The following is a 23,688-nucleotide window of genomic DNA, read 5'->3' on the forward strand; positions in this document are numbered from 1 at the left end:
TGCTCCCGACTCTGCCTCATTTCTCCTGGTTCCACACACCAAGGCACATCCTCCAACAGTGCAAGCCACGCCTGTTCCTGACCCTGAGTACTGGATGCTACGTCCTCCTGGACACTCTTTGCCTTCTGTGACCCTGCACGTTTCTGTTGTCCTCTCTCCTTTCCAACCTTCCTCCATAGGCTTATTCAGGGTCCTTTTTTTCTCTGCTGGTCTTTTAAAACGTTGTTCTCCCCCAAGATTCCAACACTTGTCCCCCTCCAATCTCCCTCCCTGGTGATCTCCTGCCTTGCAATTTTCAACCACGTCGTATGTGCAGGGTCCAAATCCACAGCCTCTGCTCTCGGTCAGACCTCTCTCCAGGGTTTCTAAAGCACAAGACAATAACTTGCTCTTATGATGTTTAAAATAGGCTAAAAATTAAACAGCCAGAATTGCCCCAAGCTATCTTCAGGAGTACTACCATTACTCGAGCTAATTAGAAGAGATAACGGTGGCAACTTCACATATTCCCAACTGTGCCTAGAGTACCCATGTCCTCAATAGAGAAGTTTTCTACAAACTCTCAAATATAAAGGATCCATTTAAATGCAACATAAAGGGTGCCTGGGTGGCTCAGTAGGCTAAGCGTCCAACTCTTGATTTCTGCTCAGATCATGATCTCAGTTTGTGAGGTCGAAACCCACATTGGACACTGTGCCGACAGTATGGAGCCTGCTTGGGATCCTCTCTCTCTCCCGCGCTCTCTGTTCTTCCCCTGCTTGTGTTCTCTGTCTCTGTCTCTCTCTCTCTCAAAATATATAAACTTTAAAAAAAAATTAGATGCAAAGTAAAATGTCTACTACTTGATGACTAAGGAAGTATTTAAAGTGATCTGAGACCAAGGTCTAAAAAATCTGCAAGCACTCGTTAAGGGATTACAACCTCAAAGTTCTTCTCAAAGAAAATATAAAATTTTATTACTGTGTAGGGTGACAGCTGCTAACTAGACTTACTGAAGTCATCATTTCTTCATATATCTATCAAATTGTTGGGTCGTACACCTGAAATGAATAGCGTGTTATATTTTACCTCAATAATACATAAATACATTTTTTTTAAATAAAGAAAAATTGGGGGCAGGGGGAAGTAGGCAAAAGAAATAGACACACAAAGTCCCAGCTGAAGCGGGCAGAGAGGTCCGGAGAGCAGAGAAATGGCACTTTGGCAGCTCACGGGGCAGGCGGGGCAGGAGAGGGGCTGAGGTTCCCAAGTGGGGCTCTGCCCCCCTCACAGCTCTGCCCCGTGACAGACAAAAACCCGCAAAGGCAGACGTGGTGGGTGCTGAGCTGCCCTGTCGAGCAGCTTCAGGCAGAACAGAAACAGGAGCCATCAGCCTGGACCAGGCTGCTCCCAGGACACCCCTGACCTCCCCGAAACTCCCTGCCCCGCGATCGTTTCAAGTGCAGACGGCAACGAGAGTCGTGGGGATGGCATTTCTCTAAAAAGCTGGAAATGCACCCAGTTGATGTTTGGGGTGGGGCGGGGGGAAGGGTTGAACTGTGTCTCCCCCCACCCCACCCCCAGAAAAAATTCATAGATTGCCATCCTGACTGAAGCACCTCAGCATGTGATCTTATTTGGGAACAGGGTCACTACAGAGGTAATTAGTTAAGATGAGGTCACACCACAGCGGGGCGGGCCCCTCATCCCACATGACAGGTGTCCTTCTAAAAGGGCCAACTGCACACTGGCATGCACACAGGGAGAACATCGTTTGGAGATGAAGGCGGAGATCAAGGTACGGTGTCCACAAACCGAGGAATGCCAACGATGGCAGGAGACCCCCAGAAGTGAGGAGAGAGGCCCGGGGCAGACTCCCCACCCCCCGCCAGCCTCAGAAGGAGCCACCGCTGCGGACAACACGGTCTCTGGCTTCCAGCTCCAAACCACTTCTGCTGCTCAAACCACCCAGCCTGCGGTCTCTTGTCCGGACAGTTCTAGCAAACTAACACGGGGGTGGGGCGAGGTGGGGAGGGGGGAAAAGACTTCATCAGGCTGGCATTTCCGATACAATCATCTGGATCTTACCAGGACCTATCAGAAGCAGCAAGGTCACCCAGTGAGGGAAATCAGCGATCTTCACAAGCCCCCTCCACACTCTTGCCATTTCCTGTCCTTCATTTAAAGTGCAGATAAAAGGTAGAGGAAGCGAAGGAGATAAAAATAAGCTAAGAGATTGCTTGGCTGAAAAGCACCGATAAAGAATGAAAGCTGTGCTGAGAGATAAAAACACAACCTGACAAACCTGTCCTGGAGTCAGGCCAAGCAAGGCTAATTGTTTCAACGAAAGAAGGAACTAGAATTGGGCAAACAATCCTGGGCGGCAAATCAGAGATTCAGCCCAGAAGATACATATTGAGGGAGGGTTTGCAGGGCGTCCAAAGGGAAGCTGTGAGGCCCCTGTCTGGGCACCAAAGAAAGAAACACTTGCAACTCCAGCCTGGATGGATTTGGGATTCAAATCCCCTTGGGATTCAAAGCACCTGCTGAGGCCAAAGCACCCCCCCCCCACCCGCCACCCGACCTCAGGCTATCCCCCCAGTAGCTTCATGGAAACCCCCCCGCCAACACCAACCTGAAGATTGAGAATGTCTGTCTAAAGGGTCACCATGGACCCTCATATGTAAATTTTGCTCACAGGCTTTATTCATGAAAAAGTAAATTTCAATCTCTCTGTCATGACACCATGAGAACTATGCTTTTTTGAAGTCACTGCCATGAGGTTTGTTGAAGTACACAAAAAAGTTTTACTTCTGAGCATCTCTGCAGTTCCTCCCAAGCAGAAAAATAAATGACTCATGGGTGTATAAGAATTTTAAATAGTATAGTTCGGAGGTCTTGTAAAACCAAAAGATGACAATACAACCCAGGACCATTGGCTTGTTTTCTACCAAAAGGTTAGCAGGTGACCTCACTGACTTGGAAATTTAATGTAAGACTTTCTGCATGGCAGAGTTTTACAGGAAAAGAATCAAAAGATTAACATCAACCCTAATCATGTCCTGCTAGATAGAGAATAGATTGTGTTAGTGAATTGTCACTAAGGACTACATTAAGCATTTTGTTTCACATACTTGGAACATTTTCAACATATTTTTTAAAGTATTTTATTTTATTTTATTTTATTTTATTTTATTTTATTTTATTTTATTTTTGAGAGAGAGATACAGAGTAAGCAGGAGAGGGGCAGAGAGAGGGAGACAGAGAATCCCAAGCATGCTCTGCCATGTCAGTGCAGAGCCCAATGAGGGGCTCGAACCCACCAAGCTGAGCCGAAACCAACTGTCACATGATTAACCAACTGAGCCATCCAGGTGCCCCTTCAACATATTTTAAAGGCAAAATATATACCTCAAATGAGACTTTACTGTGTGCCAGCATTGAAGGCGTGACATGTGCTGACACATTTAGTCCCCAACACCGAGGACCCCGAGGTAGGTCGCCCAGCGGCAGGGGGCAGAGAAGGGAGCCCTTTCCGGGGAGGAGGCTCAGGCACCTGCCCCTAAACCATGGCGGCCATCCTACCCCTATCCCGATGAGGTGCTCCACCTGATGGAGCTTTCCCTCCTACCTGCAACCGGGCAGGATTCCACAGAGGCGAAAGAGCTGCCCTGGAAACCCTTGTTCCTAAATATCTTATTTTATGATGCCTTCAATCCTATAATTAGAAATCAATTTCTTTACTTGTCCTTGTTAAAATGCACATAACAACCTCAGCTCCTGGCAGGCACCAGCACATTAGTGTGAAATCGTCCATTAGATTGCTTTCCGAGTGAAAGGAAAGGAAGCAGGTTCCCACAGGCGAGTGGCCAGGAACAGACCGGCTGTGGCAGAAATGACTGAGAGGCGCCAGGAGCCAGCCTTGTCACAGGTCACCATGCTCCCCAGGAGCACAGGAGCAGGGGCAGTGTCTTCAAGGGCAGGGGTGGGTGGGAGACTTGAGCAGGAAGACAGATTACACACAGGAGGCCATGAAATGTTACCTCTTTGGCCATTCACTCGTTCACTCATTCACTCACTCATTCACTCCTTCAACAAAAATCCTATTGATGTAAAGACAAAGAAGGTAAAGGTTCGAGTTGGTGGAGAGACACATAACCAGGTCATTGCACGAACAGAGCCCCACGTCCCCAGAAACTCTGGGATGGAAAGGTGTGAGTTTGGTTCCCAGCCAACTAAATAAAAGCCGTGCTGTTGGCTGACTCTGGGCTCAGCGAGGTTTGTCAAAGGGTCTCGACCAAATACAGTTATTTGCCCAAAGAAAATCTGCAGGGAAGACCAAACACAAGATATTCGAGTAGCTAAATGAGCTTTGTGCATTTAAAGCATCGACTCCATGTCCGACTTCCTTCTTTCTACGCTTTCTGCCCATGTCACTGTTTCTTACAGTATCGCCCTCATTACGTTTCATTTATATTTCCGGTTGGTCCGGTTGGTTTTGTGGAGAACAGGTAAGCAGGATTTCTGATGAATGGCATATGAAAAATGACTAAGAAGCAATTGATACGAGGCTAAAAATGCTAAAAATGGGGGGAACCCCCACCACGCATCATAGACACATTACAGAAACACATATATGAGAACATACCTGCTTCAACCTCCACAGAAAGGAAAGATATGATAAAATTAAGTGAATTGTAAAAACAAGCTTTTAAACACGCTGCTCGCAAAATTGGGTTTCATAATTTTTACCACTGTGATTCCTAACCAATTAAAATTACTCTAAAACACTGGAAAGCAATTTCTGTCAGTTCTGCAGACAAAGACATGACCTATGAGACAGAAGACATTCTATATAAGGAAAGGGGAAGGTGTGATACCCTAGGCCCCGCATTTCAGAAATCTCAATAGCGACAGCATTCAGAGAAAGTGAGCTCAAAATTCACTCTTACAGTTCTCTTTTGAAAACATCTGAATATGAGCCCGATTTTACTTACCAAAATATCTTATGCTGTCCTGACTGTGGTTAAGAAAGGCTAGGATTTCTGGGGGAGAGGGGCTTATACTCTCAGGCAACCGATGTGTTGTTGTGCCTGTTAAGGGATAAAGGCCAGTGATGAATGGGGAGAACTGAAAGACCAGGTCCTTTGCTTGAGTCTCTCTGAGCAATAGCTCCACAATGTAGGGCACTCTGGGAGGTTGAGAGCGGGGGTACTTGACATGGACACTGACAAATGCTTTCAGGGTTCCATGTACACCCCCTGGGATTCCTCTGCTTTGGGGGCACACCAACGCTGCCTCCTGAAGAGCCATCACCTGCTGCTATGCTTGGTGAGGCTCAGTGCAGGCCTGGGACCTACATACCCAGAGGGGCCCTTGCCCAGTGATTGACAGGAGTGGGGGTCTTCAGAGCCTCTGCCCGGTGAGCTCAAGTTAACATCCCTGGACTTTGCCCGGTGTCCTTTCTGTCCAGTTCCGGCTCCCCTAATGGACTTTCCTGGGAACACTTCCCAACACATCCCTTTCACATTTATCCTCCTCTCCGTGACTCCTGAGGAACACAACCTAAAGCAGACACAGTTCCGGAACTTTACCGATATTACTTGGAACCTAGAATTTGAACTTAGACCAGAGCACCCGGAGGTGGCGTCCAGAACTTCTGTGGTAACAGTGCTCTCTCTTACTCCATCTTTCCTTCAAGGCCCTGCTGGCCAGACTGTCTCACAGCATCTGCCCCACCAGCCCACAGCAGCCCTAGGCCACGGGGTCCCACAGCTCTTACTCTTCCCACGTCTAACTGTGCATAACAAATCACTACACTCACAAAATAGGAACTGCTGTGTTTTCTATCTTGCTTCTCTCAATTATGCCGAGCTCCTTGGAGGCAGAAATAATTTTTAAAATATTCATTTGTAGCTTGTTAGTCCCCCATGCTCCAAAAGTTCTCAAGGTAATTGTACCATGTCATGAACTGTACTTATTTTAATCTCTGGAAACACCTTAAATTATATCTTGCACATATTCGATGATCAATAAATATTTGCTGATACATTTATCTCATCTGTAGGAGGTTAAGCACTGTAGCAGAGAAATCTGCACAACAGAATGACTTTGAATGTTTATTTATTTTTTGAGAGAGAGACAGAGAGCGACTTGGGGAGAGGCAGAGAGAGAGAGGGAGACACAGAATCCGAAGCAGGCTCCAGGCTCTGAGCTGTCCGCACAGAGTCTGATATGGGGCTTGAACTCACGGACCTTGAGATCATGACCTGGGCCGAAGTCACATGCTTAACCCACAGAGCCACCCAGGTGCCCCCAGAATGACTTTGAAACCAAATAGAATGAAAATACAAGACTCACTCACTATGTATTTCCCTATGTTTCTTCATCTGGGCCATCAAAATAGCTGCCCAACTCTGATTCTTGCCCTTTCTCCCACCAACGCACACTGCATCCAAAACTATGGAGCTACAATTCAACTCTGGTCATGCCACATCTCTGCTTTAAAAGGTTCAGAGGTTTCCCATTGCTGCTATAGGACGAAGTCCACATTCTTCACTTAAATCCTTTATGATTTTACCCCTGCCTTTGCCCCCAGTCTCATCTCCTACTAGAATCTACTATATACTCTAGTGTCCCTCAAAACAGGACTCACATTTATGATCTTACATCAGCCATCTCCTCTTCTGGATTGCCTAATATACTCCTTTCACTCCAGTCCAGGAAAATCACGACTTATCCCATAAAACTCAACTGTGACACCACTCCCTTGGAGGAAATATTTTCTGACTCATCCTAAGGTAGGCTAACCACTCCCTCTTCTGTTTTACTTCTATACCTTCTATTGTGTTGTCTTTTATTTGCTGTCATTTCTCCCTGCCCTGGGAAACTCTCAATGCATTGAAGATGGCATGTCTTCAATATATCTGATCTCAGCACAAAGCCAGGTACCTTCAGTTGCTCGATAAATACCGTGGAGGAAATTGAGAACCTGTCTCTGAAGATGATACCATATTATAAATTCAGTGGATGATTCCAGGAGCCTAAAAGTCATATTTTCCAGTCTAGATCCTACATGAGTTTGGGTCTTTATTCCCACGTTTGCCAAACGCAAGCACCCCCAGGACCTGTTCCTCCGGGCACAAGCCTTGAGGACCAGCCAGCACTGCAATATTTACGGCTTTAATACCTTCTCTCCAAAGAGCTCCAGGTGCTTTTCACACCACAGCAAGATCAACAATATTTCTCCCAACCTCTAAGGTAGGAGAGGCTGAAATTTTTTAGTTCAAACTATAATGAAGTTAAAGTGAAAAATGGGACAATACCGAAAAACCAGTGTGTATGTGGCTCTTGACAGGGATTGCTATAATCATGGGATTTGCCAGATAAGCAAACAGTCCAGAACAGAGACACAAAGAGCTGGTAGAATGAGGGAACACATAGTGCCCATGTCAGTTTGCTGGGATTTTTTTGTTGTTGTTTTAACTTTTTTAATGTTTGTTTATTTTTGAGAGTGAGAAAGACAGATGAGGCATGAGTCGGGGAGGGAGGGCAGAGAGAGAGGGAGACCCAGAATCCTAAGCAGGATCCAGGCTCCAAGCTATCAGCCCAGAGCCCAACACAGGGCTTGAACTCATGAACTGTGAGATCATGACCTGAGCTGAAGTTGGACACTTAACTGATTGGGCTACCCAGGTGCCCCAATTTATTGTGATTTAAGAGGCATTTGGGGGGTGCCTGGGTGGCTCAGTCAGTTGAGCGTCCAACTCTTGATTTAGGCTCAGATCATGATCTCACAGTTTGTGAGCTCAAGCCCCACAACAGACTCTGTGCTGACAGCGTGGAGCCTGCTTAGGATTCTCTCTCCCTCTCTCTTGCCCCTCCCCTGCTCGCTCTCTCTCTCTCCCTCTCTCTCTCTGTCTCTCTCCTCCCTCTCCCTCAAAATAAATAAATATTTTTAAAAATAATAGAAGAAAAGAAAATTTGGGACATACAAATAAAAAATAGGTATGGCGACAGAAGGAGATAATAATGTATTCATTCAGCATTCAGTGTGTGCTCTTTTTAAAAAAATTTTTTTAATGTTTATTTATTTTTAAGAGACAGAGCACACACAAGTAGGGAAGAGGCAGAGAGAGGGAGACACAGAATCTGAAGCAGGCTCCAGGCTCTGAGCTGTCAGCACAGAGCCCGGTGTGGGGCTTGAACCCACAAACTGTGAGATCATGACCTGAGCCGAAGTCAGGCGTTCAACCAACTGAGCCACCCAGGCGCCCCTGGTGGGTGCTCCAAGTCAGAGGAAATGCACACAGGTCAATCCTAGAAAACAATAATTTTTTAACAGTTAAATTCGCTGGTTTCTTACAACTAGAATAAGATACTGCCAGACCTAAATGACACTCACCTCGGGGGGCAGAGACCTTTAGCACTAGCAACCAGGTGCTGGTGCGTGCTCCTCTGGGGATGTGCCATCGTGGCTGGCCCAGCATCCTCTGGCAACATCTGACCTGGGTCTGTTAGGGCACCCTCCTTGCCTCCACCCCATGACCTTTCCAAAAGCAATTTGTGTGTGTGTGTGTGTGTGTGTGTGTGTGTAGTGGGGAACTTCCCAGGAAGACAGCAGGGTGCAGTTGGTGGCTTCCAGTGTGTGGGGAGTACAGGTGTATCCTGATGGAGGGGCAGGGAGAGGATGAACTCGGAGTCACTGAGCATCAGGGGTGGGTCAGAGAACACCTGAATCAGGCCCCAGACGCTGCTGCTGTGGCCGCTGCCATGAGCCGGATCTCAGGAATTCTGAGGGGGACAGGGAGCTCTGGGAGAGAAACGCCCAGCTGCCCTGAGTCCTGGAAGCCCCGCACCCCAGACTCGTCAGCAAGAAGTCTGGCTCAGGCCACAAGCCACCTATTAAACAAAGCCCAATTCCCCACTGGCCTCTAACACCCCACCCCTCAGAGTCACAGCATGGTGGCACGTCCCATCGGGGCCCTGTGGCAGCGACGTGAACTTCTCGCAAGGAATCTGAAGCCCTAGTCAAAGTCTGCCAAGGTCCAAGGCCACAGCAACCTGATCATGCAGCTCCAGCACACATCCTGGGTCGCTCCTCCGCAGCTGCAGATTGTCTACAATGTGTCCCCAGGAGCCTATCCTACCTGTTCCTGGAGCCCCAGGGCATCGTTCTCTCTTCTGGACCCAGCCCAACTGCCTACACCCCATGATGGGGGAGCTGGCCCTCCACCCAAGCCCCCCCTCCGTGGGGAAAAAGGAGAGATCTGGAGAATATCAAGGATATTGTAGAAAGAAAAAGGAACTTGGAACATTTTAGAGAATAGATTGGCAGAGCTTTGAAAACAAAACAAGTCCTTGATTGAGGAGATAAATATGCTTAAAGGATTTATTATTGTCACAGGTCACAGATCGGATCATTTTGCCATTTGAAGTTTCTCATTTCTCAAAATAGGACAAAATAGGAAAAGGACTAGCTTGGCCACAACTAGAAAAGGAAACAAACTTTATCTTCTAAAGTAGAAAACTTTAGAAAGCAATTAACGAAGAATCTCATTAATTTATGTTTATGTATTACAGTGCAAATATTTTTAAAAAACTAGAACACCTCACAGCAGAATTGGTAAACCAGTATCTAGCTCTTACAGTGATCTGTCATTTACTATTAAATTTCAAGCATGGGATGAGTGCCATCAGCAGTTGAGAAAGACGTGGGCTTGGTGCCTTTGCCAGCACAGATCTCATGGGCAGAGGGAGATGCTGTGAACAGAGTGCTTCTCCCAGGGCTCAGGTGTCCTAGTCAAATGCTCAGCCTACACATCATCACACAAGGGACTGGCCCAAGGGAAAGAGAAAAAATCTCAGACAAGCTAAGAGAGCTGGCAGATTATAGACAGGAAGAGAAGGGGAAGAAGGAAGGTCTCTCATCAAAGTGTAGGAAGAAGAAATTGGCATTGCCTACCAATGCCAATGAATTCCTATCACTCTTAATGAAGTTTTTGGAAACAAAGTGAGTTGAGGGAAACATCTCACTGCTGTTAGAGACACTTCCCAACTTGGGAAAGCAGCCTCATTGTGACTATATTTTCTTAGCATTATTTCAGAACAACGATCAAAAGTGTCCATTATTTATAAAACTGTCCAAGCGTTTGATCTATAAATATCAGGGCAGGAGGTAAGAGTCCTCTGGTTCTGAAATCCTGCCTTTCTACAACAATAATCCATCCAATACATGCCATGAGGCTCTTGGTGTGCTATGTGCACACCTGCTAATAAGCCTTGAGAGCAACTGTGTCCCCTAGACAGCCGGGGAGTCTGATGAGGTCTCCTTCCACCTCATATTAATGCCATTGTCAATGACGGGAAGAACCAGAGGAGCTTAATTCAAGTTCATTGTTACTACAAGAAATGAAGCTCACAATGTACACCCTACATCAATATATTGGTGTTCATGGACCCAGGGAAAAACATTTCTTTTCTGATTTTGAGTTGAACCTGTGGTTGACAATTTCTGGCAAGAGCTCTCTCGGTTTCGTTTCCTCGCTGAGGAGCGTCAGATTTCAGTAGTGCTGCCGGGTCCTGTATATCGCTCTTTTAGAAACGCATTTCTACTGAAAGAAATTGGAAAAAGAAGGAAGGGCAAGACAGATTCGACTTTTGGCCCTTCTTCTAATTGAGAATGACAACCAAGACCATTTCAGATGCATTCAGCTGTTATTCTGTGACCCCCAATAAAACAGAAATGCTCTGAAGAAACTAATCCACAAATAACTATCAGCTGATGACCTACTATATTTAAGACAATGTTTTGAGTCCTGGGCCAAAACCTAATTATCCTCAAGGGAATTACAATTAATAATTCAAGAGGTTCTGCCTCACCTGAAAGTAAATCGGTATAAGAAAATGTGCACAAAATATTTCTGAACTATTTTAGCTTACCCTGACCTTTTTAGGAATTCTATTCTTGTTCAGTTTAAGTCGAGGGAAGATTTCACTTTGAGGTATTAGAACTTCACTAGTAGCTGTTCATTTTGAATATGGTATCATTTTTGACAAGGCTACTCAGGGTGACCAAGTCTTCAAGAAACGTGTACTCATGCTTCATGGTGACTCCTAAATGGAGGCGAACACATTTGTCTTCTCACATACTGGTGCTTCAACATTTATAAATTAAAATACAGGCTACCTTACTGTAAATTGCTTTCTTGCTATTTGTCCTTTAAGTTACACTTAGAGCATTATATTTATGTTTTGAAATTGTCTCTGTAGGTAGTTTTCCTCATCTATGAATATAATTTCAAAATAGTCAGATTTATAAAGTACTTATTACGAAAGAGAACACTGGATCTGATGGGATTCAGAATCACTGCTACTTGTTTAATATATTAGTAGTGGAGTGAGTACAAATATACAGAAATGTGTAGACATCTCAGTAAACGGCCAAAGAGCCTATATGATGTATTTTAGTCTAACAAATGAATCCAATGTTAATGTCACTGACCAGAGACCCCTGGGTGCTTTCTCTTGTGCTGGAGATCTCCACTTACCAGAATTCATCTGAGGACAACATTAAACATGTAAACACTGAAAGAAAAGATGAAATAGAAAAAAGAAAATTCTTTTTCAGATTATGCTTAGTTCCCAAATACATGGTTTGAAGCAAGATCAGAAAGAACTTAGATAAATACGCTTCTTAGGAATTTGTATGTCCTATTGCTGCTGCCATTTTTTTAATGCAGAGACTAATTGAAATGGTTACTTTAAAAATATTTAAACTCCACCGTTGCCATTCTCTCTGGCTTTTTATCTTGCTGTAAATCCTTTCTCTAAATTAGGGATGATTTCCATTTCTCCTGCACAGTACACACTTCTCTCCAAAGTCTGCAATTTAATTTCCACCCCCATAATTTTAAATATTTTAAAGTCATCATTTTACACTCTCCATTTTCCTCTAAAATTGCCTTCCGTAATGGCTTCCTAACTCCATTATCTTGGAATTACATTTATCACATTTATGGGTTTGCCTCTTAAAAGCAAAACAAAACAAAAAGCCATAAAATTTGGGGATCTGGGTCTAATCACAGGATGTGTCAGAGGCAGTGGTGGCGATTACTAATATGTCCTAATATGCTTTAATCAAGGGGAGGTTTATCACACTTCAACTATTTCAATTCAGAGGTATATTGTGTGGACTAACAGGAAAATAAAGCATCTTTTCTGCCTGCCAATGGGTTCCATTGTATTCAACAGCAAAAATAATTTACTCGCAAGCTTAAATGAGGCATCCACGTGATGCATATAAATAAATCACTGGTGCCTTGAGCAACCACAGAGAACCACCAAAACGGTAATTGGTGAGTTGCATATGACACATCACAAATAAAACCAAAAACCTCACTGCATATTTCAGGAAAACATTAATTTAGTACATAGTTATTATAAAATCATGTAAGATAAAACAAAACCAATTGCGAGTAGGATCTAAGAATCCTCTAGGGGCACCTGGGTGGGTCAGGTCGTTGGGCATCTGATTCTTGGTTTCGGCTCAGGTCACAATCTCACAGTTCACGAGCTGAGCCCCGCGTTGGGCTCTGTGCTGACAGTGCGGAGGCTGCTTGGGATTCTCTGCCTCCCTCTCTCTCTCTGCCCCTTCCCTGTGCACGTGCATGCACTCTCTTTCAAAAATAAATAATAAGGGCTCCTGGGTGGCTCAGTCAGTTAAGCGTCGGACTTCAGCTCAGGTCATGATCTCAACAGTCTGTGGGTTTGAGCCCCACATCAGGCTCTGTGCTGAAATCTTGGAGTCTGGAAACTGCTTCAGATTCTGTGTCTCCCCTCTCTCTCTGCCCTTCCCCCACTCATCCTCTCTCTGTCTCTCTCTGTCTCTCTCTCAAAAATAAATAAAACAGTTAAAAAATTTTAATAAAATAAATGAATAAACTTAAAAGAATGTAAGAATACTTTAGCTCTAGAGAAGAATTTAATATGACATTGACCACTCATCCATCCCAGCTTTCCCTCTCCCCAAATATTATTTCAACTCTGAAAATGAAATCTATCTTCTTTAAAAATTAAAAATAAAAGGCAAAAAAATAGGCTGTCAGAGTAATCTGCATGAAATCAAATGTTTTCCAGAAAGCTATCACTGAAAACATTTATCATCTCAACTAGAAACAATGATATGTTTGATTCATAGACTAACACTAGAGTGTATTTTCTTGACTTCTAGATAAGAATCGAACCACAAAATAATATTTTCTATGAGACCTCGCTTCATCTTCCATAATGAGTAAAGAGTTCATCAACTGAAGTATAAACATACCCAAGGGCATGGACCATGCTTTTAGTGCCTTTTGTACATGAGAATACCAGGGAAGATTTTTCTAGTCAATATGGGTACCCAATAAGCATTCACTACCTTCTCATCCATTTTGCTCGGAGAGATGCTGAAATAGGACAGTATGACTTTGTGCATGCGAATGCCGAGCCTCTGCAACGTGGGAGCCTTCTGAGGACCTCTGCCCGGTACACCCATCCCCACGTGCTCCCTCATGGTGATCAGATGCCAGGCTTCACTTCCTCCACCGCCCACCCCTCTCATCTCACTCGCCTCCAGGGTCGGTCACCCTTTCCCCCGAAAGCCTTACATCTGCCCACTTCTCTGCGCTCCTCTCTGCAGGTTCTTATTGTCACCTCTCCCCTGGATTGAAGCAACAGCCTGGAAATAGTTCTCCCTACTCATTCCCACCTCACTTCTATTCCTCCCTGTCATAAAGCCAGAGCAGTCTTTGTAAAACACATATCCGGCCCTGTAAGTCCCTAGCTGAAAATTCTTGAATGCACCCCCAAATCCTTTGTGATAACATTCAAACTCCTTCCCAGTTTCACCAGGCTTCAACCTGGTGTACTGCTTGCCTCCATTCTGAGCTTCCTCTTATGACACCCTCGGACTTGCCTCTGAGCTCTAGACTGGGTTTCTCTCTCTTTCCTCTCTCCCTCTCTCTCTCTGTCTCTCTGTCTCTTTCTTTCTCTCTCACCACCATCCCTCCTTCCATCTCTGCTGCCCACTGCCCTGACCTTTGGAGTCAGGTGTGGATTCTTCTACTAAGATTTTCCAGATAACTTCTTCTCAGACTAGGTTAGACTCCCCTCACTTTATTCCCATATTTTAATCTGTATTTTCCTCTTCATTCATAGGGCCACTCCTAAGACACACCATCATATGGCTATTGATTTTTAAAAAGTATAATGGAAGGATTTATGTGTTTTCTCACCCAATATGTCTTGGTAGTTTTGAGTTCACTTTCCAAATGGTCACTTTCATCTCTCATCACCCGGAACATGGCTACGCTCTGGGTTTTGTATACAAACATAGCTTTAATTCCTCGTTCAACTTGTTGGGGAAAAGTGTTATTGAAAATGATCAGTCTTGGGTTCTACTCAATCGATCCATTGATTTCTATGCTTTGAGATAACAGGGGGAAGCTTTGACAAGGGAAAATATGGGTAGCTTGGATTTGCTCAGAAAAGAAGAAAACGAATGCCATCATTGCCAAGAGTCCCTGAATTCAAACCTGGAGAGTGAGTCAACCCCTTGCTAAGCCTGACTGTCCAAGGCAATATCAGATGGGGTCTACACTGCACCAGACCAAACCACATGCAGGGAAAGAAGGGCACCCCAAGAAAGTCCCATACATTACAGAGTATTTGCAGATTGGTTTTTTTTTTTTTTTTCCAGTGTGGAAAATTTAGGAAATTCAGGTAAGCCAAAGGAAGAAAAGAAAATTACTCATAATTCCAACCTCCAAAATATCACAGTATATATTTTAAATTTTATCCACTCAGTCATACCATAATGGCATTTTTTTCTTGCTAAGGGGGTATCAGTCACTTTCACAAACTACATTTTTTTCAACTTAACGATAATCCTTAAACAACTTTCCAAGACAGTTTTAAACACCGAGGTGAGTTTATTAAGCAAAGCAACACTTAAGAGTCTACTGTAAAAAGATTTTTGAAGCAATATTTACGAGATATAAAGGTGAGCAAGCCCTATGACTGCCCTGGGGCGCCTGGGTGGCTCAGTCGGTTAAGCATCTGACTCGATGTCGGCTCAGGTCATGATCTAAGGGTCATGAGATAGAGCCCCACATCAGCTCTGTTGGGCGTGGAGCCTGCCTGAGATTCTCTCTCTCCCTCTCCCTCTCCCCCTTCTCTGTTTTCTCTCTCTCTCTTAAGAAATAAAAAATAAATAAAAAGACCTATCCCTGCCCTGAAGGAACTTACAAAAAAGTCACTTGCTTTGATCACTAATTCCACATAAAAATAGTAAGGGTCTAATCTATGAGAGGGACTGGAAAAGATGTGGGATACAGAAGGAAGTAAGACAGATGTGTCCCTCTCCTCACAGAGCTTAGGAACCAGCAAGGAAGCCGTGGGTGGGGCAGATCATGACAATGTGCACGGGGCTGTGAGCTCTGGGAGAGGACACAGCGTGAGAAGCTACCTTCGGGCAGAGAAGCTACGTCTTACTTGGATGTGGAGCGGAGCCACGGAGATTTGCAACCGTCTAGTACCCCTGAGGGCACCCGATGGGAGCAGGGAACTCACTGGAGACAGAAATGGAGACTGGAAGGCCTGGAACGTGGGCCCATTCGCTTATGCTAGGTTTTGTAGACTGGATGTTTGGGGCAGGGCGGTGACGCTGTATGCTGCACTCTGCACGGACACACAAGCAAACATGGGGGGGGGGGGGGGGGGGGGGGCGGGCCAGGCGGGAGGGAACGGAAAGTCTGCCCAAAGCCTTGAAAGTGAAAAGTGAAGGCGCATTTGAGAAATCGTGTAGCTGCCAGAGGATCCAAAACCGGAGAAGAGAGCAAAAGCGAGAGAAAATGTCAAACACAGAGAAGGGTTAAAACTCGAACTGGTAAATGTTTTGGCGGAGGGGCTCAATGCCTCGAATGAGCGTTGGATGTCATCTCAGCTAATTAGCCGCTTCGGTTCTCAAGGACAACCAAGAACTGGCTGAGGCCTCTCGGTTTCCACGATGCTCAAGGTGAGGAAGAATGTGGGAGAAACCCGAGCAATTTGAACATTCCAGAAAAGCTGTTGGGGAGTGTTTTTTTCAAACATAGGAGAAAAAAATTGACCTTTTACACGGCAACAAAGAATATCTAAAATACTGCGAAAGAAGCCGTGAGCCAGGGAATTTTATCACATCAGACAAAACATTTCATTTTTAGCACAATATTTAAAGGATCGTCTGGAAGGGAGATAAAACCCTTCAAACAATGTCTGGTAGCAAAAGAAAGCTAATGACTCCACTGTTTGAAAGCACACAGGGCAAGAAGATTATCTAAGTTTCAAGAATAAACGCCGAAGAGACAAAAGCGTATTATCTCTGTGTGAAATAAGTGGCAGTCAGCAAAGCATATTTTCATCTCATTTTGCTGAACAATTCAGGACAGGATTATTCAGTCTAACAAAAAGAATTGTTTATCATGACTGATACGTAAGTACTGGTAAGAAGACAGGTAGTCTGCTGAATGGTTCCGGACACCGCACTGGAAGGATGTTAAAAAGTAAGTTTTTTCACAAAAGACTCCATTCGTTTCCTTGAGGAACGTGAACTCCTCCCTTACCTTCATCAACTTTTGTTCTCAGCCCCTCCGCATTGGTTCAAACCCAGCACAGGAAATGGGCAGAACTGAAGGGACTGTAACTGTTTTGCCTCTCTTACAAGATCCACCACAAATGATCTCCCTCCGTTGGTTCTGTGAAAGTGTTCTGCAACTCGGGAGTTTTCCAGAGAAGACACACTTCCTGTTACTTTCACCTGTCCACTCAGATACAAGATAAAAGAAGGCCCCAGCCAGTTTAATAACGCAGAATCACTTCCTGTCCCCACTGATGCTTCTCCTTTCTTCATTTTCAGAACTGAAAAATCTTCACTGTTCTCCTTTTTACTTTCTTGATGATGTCATCCATATTTCTCCCTCTGTCTCTCTCTCTCTCTCTCTCTCTATATATATATATATATATATATGGTATTACTATATAATTACTATATAATATATATATTACTATAAAATTACTATATAATATATATTACTATATAATTACTATATAATATATATATTACTATATATGTATATATATATATTACTATATATATATAGTATATAGTATTACTCCTAATTCTTCAAAAGAAAACAACTTTGGTGCATTCTTCCTTACATGGTTATTTTGGCCAATTAACAATAATAATATTTAATACACACTAGGCATTTATAGTTTGATATGAGATGTGACAAACACTTTCCAGAAAAGGTGTCACTGAGTCTCAAAATTACCCTATATTTTAGGCACTACTGTTATTCTCATTTTATTTATTTATTTATTTTTAAGTTTATTTATTTATTTTGAGAGAGAGAAAGAGCGAGCTCGCGCATGAGTGGGGGAGGGACAGAGAGGAAAAGAGAGAGAGAATCCCAGGCAGGCTCTGTGCTGATGCGGGGCTCAAACTCACGAACCGGGAGACCGTGACCTGAACCAGAACTAAAGAGTCAGACGCTTAACCAACTGAGCCACCCAGGCGCCCCTCTCACTTTAAAGAGATGGTAACAAAGGTCATGGTAGAGAAAACAGAGTCAGTATTTGAACCCAGAAACGTGATTCAGTTTCTGAACTGAAGAACCAAAGCCTGCTCCGCTCCGAGCAGTAGCCAGACACCCTCCAGCACCTCACGGCTGCTTCCCTGACCGCTCCCAACTGCTAATTCTGGAGCCCTTTACACGAAAGCGTCGTCTCGCTTGCAGGGAAAACCAGCTGTGTGTGCTTGCCCTTCCTTTCTCCAAACACATACAACCAGTCGCCGCTGTCTTAAAATGCATTCAGTCTTCATGCAGAGAGTATGGGAACTGGAGCTGTAAGTCTGACCGTGACCCTCTGCGCCACAAGCCGTCCGGCTCCGTGGGCTTCTCGCAAACACACGCTGCTGCAACCTCTCTGTGCCCTCATCACCCCATCACCACGTCCATCCACGACCTGTGATCTCCACCCTCACCGGGCCACAAGGCCCCGTGTGTTCGCCACTCACATCCCCTCCTCCGTGTCTTTGTGCGGACTGTTCTGCCTGCTGGGATCCCTGAAACTCATATTCACCCTGAAGACCTCCGGGAAGGCGATCTTCTGAAGCCTTCTCCAACTTGGCCGCAAAGGTCCAGTTTTCACCTTGTTGTTCTCCACTCCGGACATCTCTGTGAGAAGTCACACGTCTTGCTGTGCCCCTAGACTGTGAGCATCTCTGGGGCAGGGAGGCTTCTTAGCATATTATATAGGAGGACACCGATCCTTTCACCTTCCCACCCCAACTTCATTAAGAAGCCGGCAATGCCCCCTCCAGGCTGAGCCACTGTGGACCCATCAGACATAACGTGTGCCTGGTGGGGAGACTCATGAAACCTTCCTCGCTTTACCTTATCTTTTGAATATGCTCTTATGTGACCTGTCTGCTCATTAGTCAATTTAAGTAATTGTCAATCACAGTGTAAGACACAAACGTTATTGGACCCTCACGCTCCAAACTTTATCGAGTGCTTTTTGGCATAATCTGCTTCCACGGTATTCCCTATTATTCCCTTATTACCCTAGAGACTCCTTTTCTCCAGGTTTTTTGTTTTCGTTTGGATGGGGTGGCATGTTTTTTGTTTTCGTTTGGATGGGGTGGAGTGTATGTGTGCGTATGTGTAACTGAAAAACAAGATCCCATCTCTGTCTTTGTATAAACACGTAAGGGAAGACTGAGAACCCTCGGTTTTTATTACCCATTATGACCAATTATGTCAAACATCAGAAATTCCCCATAATAAATGGCCAGTTACTACTTACTAATTGGAGCACGAAGGTATATATAAAGCTGGAAAAATAAATGTTCAGAGGTTTTTGCAAGAGCACTGGAGATACAGCAAATCTGGTGCAAAATGTTTAGTCTAAGTAAGAACGATGAATTGTATTTTTCACTACAGGACAGAGACATATCATGGGATAAAAGATAATTTCAGTGTCAAGAAGAAAGGCCTTACTAAACCCAGAGTAGGGTAAAAGGAACAATTCGTGTTGAAGTGCCCACTGTTTGATTCAACAGAATCTTAGAGTCCTCTCTCTACTAATCCAAGGAATAAAGCCAGGAAACAGACCCAGGCCATTTGGAGGCCATGTAGTGCTAAAACATGCCTGTGAGCAGAGCCCCCCACGGCCCACCCAAGTCCACCCTGCACAGGTTTAAAGTGGCAAAAGCCGTGTCCAACTGAGTGTCACCGAGGGGGAAATATGGTCATGAGAGAGCACAATAAAACATCGTGTTGGAGAGAAGGGTCGGGCTATGGAAAACGAGGCTGGAGGAGGCAGGGCAGGGAAATCAGGGGAACGGGGTTTTGACTGATGAGAACCCCGCCCAGCACATGACTGCCCAACTCTCCTCTCAGCCAACTGCTACAAAGTGTCTCCCTTCGGGGCGCCCGGGTGGCTCAGTTGGTTAAGCGTCTGACTCTTGGTTTCGGCTCAGGTCATGATCTCGTGCTTTCGTGAGTATAAACCCCACACTGGGCTATGTGCTGGCAGCACAGAGCCTGCTTGGGATTCTCTCTCTCCCTCTCTCTGCCTCACTTATGCTATCTCTGCCTTTCTCAAAATAATTAACTTAAGAAAGAAGTGATTACCTTTTATGCCATCTTGTCCCATCAGCTCTGCCCTTCAAAAATTTGCTCTTTCCTAGTGAAGTCTCTCTCACACTCCGTATCTGGGAACTGACCAACAGAAATCTGTAACTGCACCCCCACAAATCCGAGAGGCCTAAAAAACTAAGTAGATTGATGGAAAACGTGCAAGAAAGGGACAGGCTTGATAGAAGTGACACATCTGATTCAGGGTGGAAAGAGACTCATCAATAAAAACCAATGGAGTATTGTGCCATCAGACTAAAAACATGTATTTCTAGAGGGTAGATACACTATCATTTATTTTTTAAAAAAATTTTTTTTAACTTTTTTTTTTTTTTTTTTTTTGAGACAGAGAGAGACAGAGCATGAACGGGGGAGGGGCAGAGAGAGAGGGAGACACAGAATCAGAAGCAGGCTCCAGGCTCCAAGCCATCAGCCCAGAGCCCGACGCGGGGCTCGAACTCACGGACCGCGAGATAGTGACCTGAGCTGAAGTCGGACGCTCAACCGACTGAGCCACCCAGGCGCCCCAGATACACTATCATTTATAAAGGACGGCATACACAGAAATCATGTCTAAAGACACAACTGCTACAGATATTTCAAGTTTGTATAAGGTGGACACTAGCATCTTGGGTTGCTCTGGAGACCTTCTAGCAAATACTGTAAAATTAAGAGGAAAACATGTAAAATGGAGCATACTGAAAAATTAAACCAGTGCACTCCTTAAATTTGTCTGTACTCAATCGTGAATTCCCCCTCTAAAAAAGGTGTGGACCCGCTACATTTGGATTACACGTACAACTGGTTCTTGAATCCCCAAGAAATAAAACTGTGTTGAAATTATTGCACTGTAGAATGGCATAGACACATATGTTATGCACTTTGAGGCACCTTTCATGAGCAAAATAACTAAAGGCAATTGTAACTAGAAAGCAATGTCAAAAAAAATCATTGGAAATCTTGCATAATTACAAATGGAAACAACAATAAAATGCAAATATTCTGGTTAAAAAAAATAAAAGATACAGTTGAAAAGGTAAAAATCCCAAAAGAAACCCCAAGACTTCTGAAAAACACCTTTTTGAAAGTCCAGGGAAAATATATGCTGCAGATCTAAAAGGCTAGGTGCTTAAAATAAAACCCTCATGGCTACGCTGGCACAGTCAAAGGGCCAGGGTCGGATGAAGGTATCACCAAAAAAAACACAAAAGACCCTTCAGCTGGGGAGAGGGAGAAAGCCCAGAGGTACAAATAAGTAACTAGGCCAAAAGAGTATTTGAAAAACATCTTGCAAAGGACTCCAAAATAAATGCTGAAAAGTTTTTAAATACATCAAAGAGAGAAAGCGAGTGAGAGAAACTTACAGCATTTGGAAACAGCATCCACAACAAAAGTGTTTCAGAGAATGAAAAGAGCGAATGACAAGGACATCTAAGGAGTGATTTGGCTCTGTCTTTAGGAAGGAAACTATAAGGGAATTTCCAAATGTTTCTATTAGAATAGACAGGCAACATGTGACTTTGAAGAAATGATGAATACTTAACCCGGACCTGGACAAAATTATCTCATGAGGAAGAGGAAGCTGTACCCAAGTTGCTGTGCAGGTAACCACAAGCCCACTTGTTTGACAAAATGTGCATCTGCTATTTACAAATGGCTGCTCTCCTTCAGGACAGGTATCTGTCCAATGGCACCTCCAAAAAGGGGGCCCTAGGTAGGTAAAGCAATGAAAGTCACTGAGACTCGCTCCTGTCTAGAAAACGGGGGGCAGGTACCGATATAAGCACCTGGTGCGTCACCAGGTATAGACTAGGATGGGCAATGCAGAGAAAAAGAACTCACCTCCTAGAATATCCTAAGTAGATACATCTTGTGGCAAAGGAGAACGAATGGACATAACTTATTTAGGTGTTCAATAGTTTTTCTTCACTTCCCAGTCACACACCCCCCAGGGCCATCTTCCCTTCTCCAAAGTGGCTCCTTCCCATTCTCCCCACTCTTTAGAAACCAGTGCCATTTTTAACTTGTCTTCCCTTCCCCACTCATCCAGTCAGTTGCTGAATCTTGTCAACTCTACCTTCTCAGTATCTCTCAAACATGTGCCACCCGTCCCCAGTGCCCTATCCTAGTCCAATGACAGTTTGCTCCTGCTTGCTCTAGTAAAAGCACCTCCGCCCAACCTCCCTCCAGTCTTGCTCCATACCAACCGCTTTCCATGTGCAATCAGTCTGATCTCTCTCTCCTATCAAACCTGCCAATATCTTGCAGTCCCTGGCAGAACACCACTCAGTGTTTGGCCCCTGCTTGCCTCTCCACTTTCACCCGTCGTACCTTACCTTTCAGGATAACAGCCTCCCATTTCAGATACACCAGGCACTCTCTTTGCTCTGGACCCGTGCAGCATGCTATTCCTGAGGCAGAGGACACGGCTACCCTGCTTCTGGGGCCAATTCCTGTTCCTCCTTTAGCGTCAGGTGCCGTGCCTCCCTCTCCAAGTTGAACAATGAGGATGACAATGCTCATCCCAAGGGCTCTAATAGCCGCCTGTGGGCGAGTCTCCCCATCAGAGCATTTTTCATACTGTGATGTAATATCTACTTCTCTCCCCTACTAGTTTATATGAGAGACGTGGACAGGAGAAATATCATTTCACTCGCCAGTTCCTAATGGAGTGCCTGGCAAGTGGTAGCTGCTTAATATGTGTTTGTGGAAATACTCCTCAAGTTTAACACTGAGTGAGAATGTCCAGTGCCTTAAGGAAGGTGGAAAGGGAACTCAAGAGGACCACCACATCCTGAGCCCCTGCCATGTGCTAGGCACATACATCGACCCTTGCATACATTACCCCATTCATTCTCAAGCCTGCCCCCGAGGGGCGTATTATTATTCCCACTCTATATATGAGTAGACTGAAGCTCAGACAATGAAGGGACTTTCCAAATGGTTCAAGACTAGTTAGAAGGGCAGAACCAGAACTCAAAGTTCTCTGTCAACAAAAACATCTTTTTTCTTACTGCCATGAAGACAAATTGATAGCAGGAATTTCTCTAAATAGAAAATTGTTAACAGTGAAATCTCCCATGAATTAAGCCTGTGACTAAAGTCACTATTTTATACATATTTATATAGATGTCAAATTTTTATTTTTGGCACAATATACATAACATAAAATTTACCATTTTAGCCATTTTTAAGTGCACACCTCGGTAGTGTTAAGTCTGTGCATATCATTGCACAACCAATCTCCAGAACTCTTTTCATCTTGGGAAATAGAAATTCTATGTCCATCACACAACTCTCCATTCCCCGGCCCCAACTTCCTGACCACCACCCTTCTGCTTTCCGTTTCTATGAATCTGATGACTCTCGGTGCCTCATATAAAAGGAATCATACAGTGTTTGTACTTCTGTGACTGGCTTCTTTCACTTAGAATAATGTCCTCAAGGTTCATCCATGTTGTCGCATGTGTAGGACTTTTCGTTCCTTTTTGAGGCTAGATCATAGTCCACTATGTTATGTACAACATTTTGTGGATCCCTTCATCCCTTGGTGGAAACCTGGGTTGTTTCCACCTTCGGGCTCTTGAGAATAATGTTTCCATGAACATGGTTGTGCTATACTCTGAATATTCATAAATACTGGGCAAACGTATCCACAACAAAACCTTTCAAACCACATGACACCATCCTGGGTGATGAAGTAACAAATGAGTGGGATCGATGACCAAGGTGTCCCAATAAGCTATGAACTATGAGGAAAAGTGGTAGCTACATTTCAATTAATGCCCCATGGGAAGAGTATATTTAGGGAAAAAGTCCTGCTATACTTATTTTTTAGAATGAAGTTACGTATAAATAATTAAACTATCTAGAGAAATAAATCTATACCCCCCAAATACTTCAAGCTATGCTTTACACGTGATGGGCTATACATCTGTTACTAGTCAGGAAAGCACTTTACACTTCCTGCAAGGTACTCATAAGG

At 44.3% G+C, this 23,688-nt stretch overlaps 1 protein-coding gene across 7 annotated transcripts in view; it reads right to left on the reverse strand.

The window, feature by feature from the left end:
* The window catches only part of CD226 (CD226 molecule), an 87,259-nt gene that overhangs the window by 33,093 nt on the left and 30,478 nt on the right, over positions 1-23,688 (reverse strand). For 6 of the 7 annotated variants that reach the window (XM_042910493.1, XM_042910496.1, XM_042910492.1 and 3 more), the window contains one exon: positions 4,977-5,072. The exons of the other annotated variant lie outside the window; for it this stretch is intronic. In XM_042910493.1, coding sequence (XP_042766427.1) covers positions 4,977-5,072 — 96 coding nt within the window. The remainder of the gene's footprint in view (positions 1-4,976; positions 5,073-23,688) is intronic. 7 annotated transcript variants of the gene reach the window in all.

This window comes from Panthera leo, chromosome D3, assembly GCF_018350215.1.
Source record: "Panthera leo isolate Ple1 chromosome D3, P.leo_Ple1_pat1.1, whole genome shotgun sequence".
Classification (NCBI taxonomy): Eukaryota; Metazoa; Chordata; class Mammalia; order Carnivora; family Felidae; genus Panthera; species Panthera leo.